Here is a 6,765-nt window from a genome sequence, read left to right as displayed (position 1 = left end):
CATCCATCCATCCATCCATCCATCCATCCATCCATCCATCCATCCATCCATCCTTCCATGAGAGCTGCTGGTGCCTATCTCCAGCTGTCTACAGGCGAGAGGTGGGGTACACCCTGGACAGGCTTCCAGTCTATTGCAGGGCAATAATGAGACAAAAAGGACAAACAACCATTCACACACTCACACCTAAGAAGAATTTAGAGAAGCCACTTAACCTAACAGTCATGTTTTTGGACTGTGGGAGCAAGCCATAGTACCTGGAGAGGACCTACAGTACGCATGCTCAGGAAGAACATGAAAACTCCATGCAGAAAGGTAGAGGTTTAAACCTGAAACTCTCTTCCTGAAGGGCAGCAGTGCTACCCACTGCGCCACTGAGCAGCTGTAGATATCCATGTTATTGTGAATTCCTTTAATTCAAGCATTATACCTACATTTCTTTGTAGTATTGTGCTCAGTTACTGCAGTGTGGCTGAAATATTTACTAAATGGAGAAAAAAAAAATGTCTACATAAATTTACTTTAAAAATAAAACAGTTCTTTGAGACTGGATGGAAGATATTCAGGAAACTATTTCAGAATGTACCTTATATTATTGTTTTGTTGGTTAGCTGTAAAATTTTCTAACCTTACACGTTCCCGTTACAGGGCACATGTTCTGCAATAATAAAGTGTGGAAATTTATGAGATTTGGGCATGAACCTAAAAAACTCTCCACCTAAGCTCTTAGAAAGCAGCACCGTTTGTATGTCTAACAAAGTCAACATCACATTTTGTTGAATTTCATTAATTATCTCTAATATCTGATCTTGTACTGTGGCCTTGTTTATGACCAATAGCTGGGCATTACTTTCTCAATTTACTTTCATTTCACTTTTTTTTTGTTAATTTACTGTAAAACACAATATCAAGGTTGCCTTTATGATTATTTGAAGTTAAATCTATCTCTGCGCTTGAAATACCTTATGAATATATTTGAAAGAGAGAAAAATTGTTTATATGAGTCAATTACTTATTTGTTCAATTTGATCTGTTATTGAAAAATGACTAAAAAAGGAACTTGTCCAACCGTGCAAAAAGGGCCAGAATACATATTCTATTGATTCTAAGATGGCCTCAGGGAGCTGTAATTGGTCAAATAAAACATATTTAAAATGTTTTATGAGTTGTTTTTTTTATCATTCTGTTGAATCATTGTTGAAAAGGAATGTCTGACTTTAATTTGCTCATTTCATTGGATTTCTCTATATTTATTTTGTCAGATTCAAGTGACTTCTGTGACCATCGTGGGTTTTTCTTTTATCAAATTTTAAGTACCAGCAACTTGTCCAAGTATGTACATACTAGTACTCCCAAGACACTTAACCATAAGAGGCCTGCTACTCTGTGTACTGTGAATACACAGTTATCTTCATTAAATACTTATTGTATATTCATTAACTTAATATAATTAAAACATTTATTAATTTAAATCTTACTTTTTTAAAGTGAAACAGATGATTATAGATCAAATCCTCAAACTTGTTTTCAGACTTTTATTTTACTTATTTACAATTGTTTTCCTCATAGTGTACATCTAATGATAACACAACATTGGAGGTTAGAATTTTAAATGAGACCATTCAGACAAAACAATATGAATACAGAAATGTGGGCATATTGAAAAGACGTTCATCATCTAGTATTTTAAACTGGAACTTTGAATCTGATTTTAAAAAAACTTAATCGGAACAGATCTTCTAATTGATCTGTTCCGATTATATATGGTATATGGCTCTAAAGTAAAGAACCTAAAACAAAACTGTATACATTTGATTCAGTAGCAACTATAGCAGAAAAAACATCTGAAAACAACCCCAAAATTAAAAAAGCTGTCCCAAGATGTCAGGTTTGATTTCTCAACATATATAGAAACTGAATCCCAGTTGTGTCAGGAAGGACTTTGAGAAGTCTGTGAGCAAGTCATATTTACTCGCAATCGTGATTCCAAAATTAGGGATAATCTAAATTTAAAAGACAAAGAAATATACATATTTACACAAAGATATTTACATACCCTTTAATGATTTATGTGCATTTTGCTAGGACATGATTTAAACAAAACCCCCACAATAGTCACAGAAATTACTTAAATATGTCCAAGGTAATAATAAATAAAAATAATTAAAAAAGAAAAAAAATGAAAGTTAGACATTCATTTTCAACAATGGTTTGACAGAATTATCCCCCCCTCAAAAAAAAAAAGACTGATGAAAATGGCTGAACATGAATGATGATACTCAAAGAGCGACCAACATGTAGTTTGGCAAAAATACCATTCCTACGTTTTTATTATATGTTTTCAACTATAGAGCTCTCTTTGGTCGTTTCCCATTACGACCAAATTGGACCATCCATCTCTTTAAATTGTCTACATTTTTCCTCATGCGGCCATGTCCAAATAGGTTGGGCTACTTAACAAAGGATCTAAAAAATCTGAATATACTGTGCAGCTGCAGTCACAGGAACATCAACCCGCTTGGAGATTGTCTGATAGCCTTTACTTTTATCATGCTTGCCTATACTGTGATTTCCCTTCTATCTCCTGAGGATACTGGTTCCTTTCCTCATTTTGTCCATGTTGAGTGTGGTATACACCATATTCCCAAACAACACAGTGGCTATCTGTAGTCCTATGTATAGGCTCAATCAATGGTTACAAGATTGGAGATACCTGTGATGCTCATTAGTGCACACACTTTGATTTAAGATGGCCCTTTGGTCACATCATTTTCAGTCTTTTCTAGCGGTACGATTATTTTTGCCCAGGTTTGTTTCATTATTTTTAAAGTCATTGTACCGAAGCATGATTAGAGAGCGATGACTGACTTTCAGTTTTTTATTATTACTTCTTTAAGTTCAAGTTATTTCTGTGAGGAAAGAATGTTTGTTTGTCTTCTTAAACAAGGTTAGCCAACAATTATATATTTACATGAAATACAATAACCTCAAAATTCTGGATTTCTGGCAGGATCTGTTAACATGTCATCATTTTCATCCTTTGGTTAAAGCCATAGTATTCTCGGATGCAAAAACAATCCACATTATACAGTGGTATATGTGGGTGCAGCGACCAACTACTGGATAAAGGACAGGATGATGATGTTCTTTTACAGCTGTGTAAAGTGCACTGTGTTTTCTATATGTCTTTAAGATAACTTTATCCATATTATTTTATTCTAATAGTTTATCCTATCCAAGTGTCTAAGTTGCTTTTGTTTATTTGCTGGTTTTCTTGTGAGTACCTTCAACCTTTTCATCCTCTTTATTAGTCTAACTGCATTGTTTTAACCTCCTCTCTAAACTTAACCAATACATGACCCTAATTCATAGTGCTGTTCTTAGGAAAATGAAATATAGCATTGCTTATCTTAAAGAAGACATAGAGCTGTAGTATGGTTGTAGCTGAAGTAAAATTCACATTTTGTTCTTTTTTATACAGATTTGCCAAACTGAATGTGACGTTACAAAATGATCACAAACAATGAATGAAAAATCTGTTCTTTGGATATATACAAACAAGAGTCACAGTGCAATCAAGCCCGCATAATGAAAAATCCCATAACCTGAGAAAAAAAGTGACATGGCATTTCCTGCAGCAGGTTCAGAAGCTGAGCATAAGAAATGAACTCTGCAGTTCTTCTTTAGCTGTCTGACTGCAGAAAGCTGACACAGAAGGAAGGCAGGTTGGAAAAGCAGTCAGTGTTAGCCGTGACTTGAATGTCCTCAAATAAAACTTGGCTTCTGTCAGTGCTTGTGCTGCCCGCTTCCTTTTTAAGCGCAGTGAGTTTCTGGAGGATTAAGTGGTACTCGCGCCCTTTATTAAGGCCCCTGAAGGAAAGAACAGCAACCAGATGTTTCCTGCTGTGGGTAGGGAAACAAAAACATTGACACAAATTAGAATGCATTTAGAGATAAAAAAAAAACAACAACATAACTATCTACATGTTTTCATACATTTAATACATTTGGTCACTTTTCAACTGCATACATTAGTTCATTCTGTTGAAATTTCATAAGCTAGACCAACATAATGTTAAAAGAAAATGCTGCTTTTTTCGAACAAAAAAATTATCATCTATTTAGCCATCACTAATTTAAACACTCCAAAATAAAATACATTATTACCAACTGCTTTAAGAAGTCAATTGTTTAGCAATTTTAACTTGTGTAATCTAGTCTGAGAATAAACCTAGCTGTTCTGCAAAGACCAAACAAGATAATTCAAATCAGATTTAGGTCATAAAACAGTATCCCCAGCGTTGAACAACTTACAGAGAACTGATTTGTCAACTGAAAACAAAGAGACTATAGCACAAAAGCATAATCTATCAAGGAAATCTTATCTTGTACACCTTGAATGCCTTGTAACTGTACTTTTCTACATATATAAACTTCCCTTGCCTTAACTTGACAGAAAAAGCAAAGAATCAATTTATTTAAAGAAAAATTTATGGAAGAGTGGCAAAAAGATAGAAATGTTTGAAAGAAACTCATAGAAAGTTTTCAGTTTGCAAACTTTGCAAAGTTTATGGCCTAAATGACAGACAGTGTGGGTGGAGATTAATATAGGGCAACACAAAGAGATGCATTTGGCCAATAAGGGTGCAGGTTACATAATGTCAAAGAAATAAAAAAAATCTCCTGCTCTGCAATTAATCTCCCTATTTTCAAAACCTTGGAATAAAAAGCAGCTGCACCCAGTTTCCACAGAAATCTTTCATGTAGATACAGGTGGTTTAAAGTAAACAGCTTTTGTCTGCTCCAGTGGTGTGACGGCAGATGGCCATTCACTCCGAGTCTGGTTCTGCTGGAGGTTTCTTTCTGTTAAATAAGAGTTATCATGTAGTGATTGTTGTTCATCTTTGAGTGCTATTATTCATAAAGGGGAACTCCAGGACTTCTGTTTTTCTTCAGCTTTATTTTTTTTTATGTTTTTTTACTTGTTTTGACAACAAAACCACAGATTTTCAACACACATTGTATAATGACGACATAGTCTTTTTGAATATTTCCATTTTCACCGCAGCTCTATTTTCTCAGGTCACTGTCTTCCTATGCCATCGAAACAAATAGTACATACTAAACAATGTGACACTTTTTATGATCATCAAATTCTAAATTTAAGGTGATCAAGAAACAAGTTTATAGACTTAATATTTAGTCTACAAGCTTTCAGTGAACCACAGCAACAAATGAAGTTGTGGCAACATTTTAAATTTATTTACCTCCTTTCCTTCATCGAGCCTATTACTTACTTAAAACTAAATCCACAATACATCTGCAAAGTCATTTAAATCTCTGAACATATTGTCATGTTGTTGCTATTGGTAATATCACGCTGTCATCAAAAGGGACTAATCTATACATACCTGAAATCTGGATAATGTTCTAGCAGGGGCTGCACATTGCTCTTGATGTCTGTTTTGTTTTTTTCTCCAATGATTTTGCTTAGATCATATCCTACTTGGTCCAGCCACTCATGAGTTGATCCCTGCAGAAAAAAATGACACAAATACATTCAATGCTTGGATTGTCACATGAAATGCTTGCCACTATAGACATGTCTAAACGTATTACTGTGCTGTAATGAACAAACTTCTTTAGCAACTTATTATTTTGTTATGGTTTTGTTCAGAGGAGCCAAATATTTAATGTCAGCATTTTACAACTTTAAACTGTTATATGTATAAAAAAATGTGTCGACCACAGAAGACAACCTAAAGCAAATATAACCCTTGGTTAAATACATATATGCTATAACTCTTAGCCCAAGGGAGAGTCCTTCATTTCTGACATTATTCTCCCTTTTCCACCGGCTCCTCTCGTCCCTACTTTATCACATCCCACCAATTTTCAATCGTTTCCATTACTGCTCATTCAGAACCAGCACTGCCTTTTTTTCGGTCCTACTCCTCTCTGATCGGACCAACTCCTGAGTAGGACTTAAAAAAGCCAGTACAGATAATGAAAAAGCAGTAAATGGAAACATCTGAATAGTGGTGGGATAGAGTAGAACCAGATGGAGCTGATGGAAAGGGGCCAGTTTTGTTTTTTATATCAGAGGCTCTTATTTTGAAGTAAGACAGGAAAGGCTTAAGTCTTTTGTGGTTTTTGGTGCAGCTGTTCGACAACTGATGGACAGATCAGTTAGAGATAGTTTAAAACAGTGTGACTTAATCAATAGCTAACAAAGCTATAGTTGGTATCTGCTTGGAGCTTTTATTATTAAGAAATAAAAAATGTATTGGGTAGATGATAAATCTAGATTGAATCATTTTATGTTGCACATGTTCTCTTTGACATTTATAAAATGTTTTTACTTGTATTTATTTGTATTTATATTGGAACAACTTAAAATGATCAAGAGTAGAAGGTGCAATAGTTAAAATGTTTGAAGGTTCTTTATAATACATTTTGAAATCTTTCCTTTATTTTTATCAAATAAAGTAAAACATTATTGGTTCTCATTCTTTATCAAATAATTTGTCATTTCCAAAATATTTTTTCTTTATTCATAGGACTCAACTTAGCAGATGAAAAAAAAAAATCTGTATATAGCAAAGAATGGATTTAGGACAAAAAGTTAAGAAAGATGCTAAAGATAGAGGTATTTTTTAAGAGAATTAGTCAGTTGATCAAGCTATTATAACTTGCCTCAATAAGGAAGGAGGGATTTCTAATTGCCCTGCGATAGATTGGTGACCTGTCCAGGGTGTACCTCGC

At 34.2% G+C, this 6,765-nt stretch overlaps 1 protein-coding gene across 2 annotated transcripts in view; it reads right to left on the bottom strand.

The window, feature by feature from the left end:
- Positions 1-1,539: 1,539 nt before the first annotated feature.
- The window catches only part of LOC107087090 (exocyst complex component 3-like protein 4), a 35,759-nt gene continuing 30,533 nt past the window's right edge, over positions 1,540-6,765 (bottom strand). The window contains exons 14-15 of one of the 2 annotated variants that reach the window (XM_015378460.1): positions 5,412-5,533; positions 1,540-3,903 (exon numbers count right to left, since the gene is read on the bottom strand). In XM_015378460.1, the coding sequence (XP_015233946.1) occupies positions 3,684-3,903; positions 5,412-5,533 (342 nt within the window). In that variant the 3' untranslated portion in view covers positions 1,540-3,683. The remainder of the gene's footprint in view (positions 3,904-5,411; positions 5,534-6,765) is intronic. The other variant, XM_015378459.1, reaches the window with a different exon arrangement.

This window comes from Cyprinodon variegatus, unplaced genomic scaffold, assembly GCF_000732505.1.
Source record: "Cyprinodon variegatus isolate N-32 unplaced genomic scaffold, C_variegatus-1.0 Scaffold173, whole genome shotgun sequence".
Taxonomy (NCBI): Eukaryota; Metazoa; Chordata; class Actinopteri; order Cyprinodontiformes; family Cyprinodontidae; genus Cyprinodon; species Cyprinodon variegatus.
The sequence above is the reverse complement of the archived record's forward strand: the minus strand, read 5'-3'. Positions and strand labels throughout refer to the sequence as shown.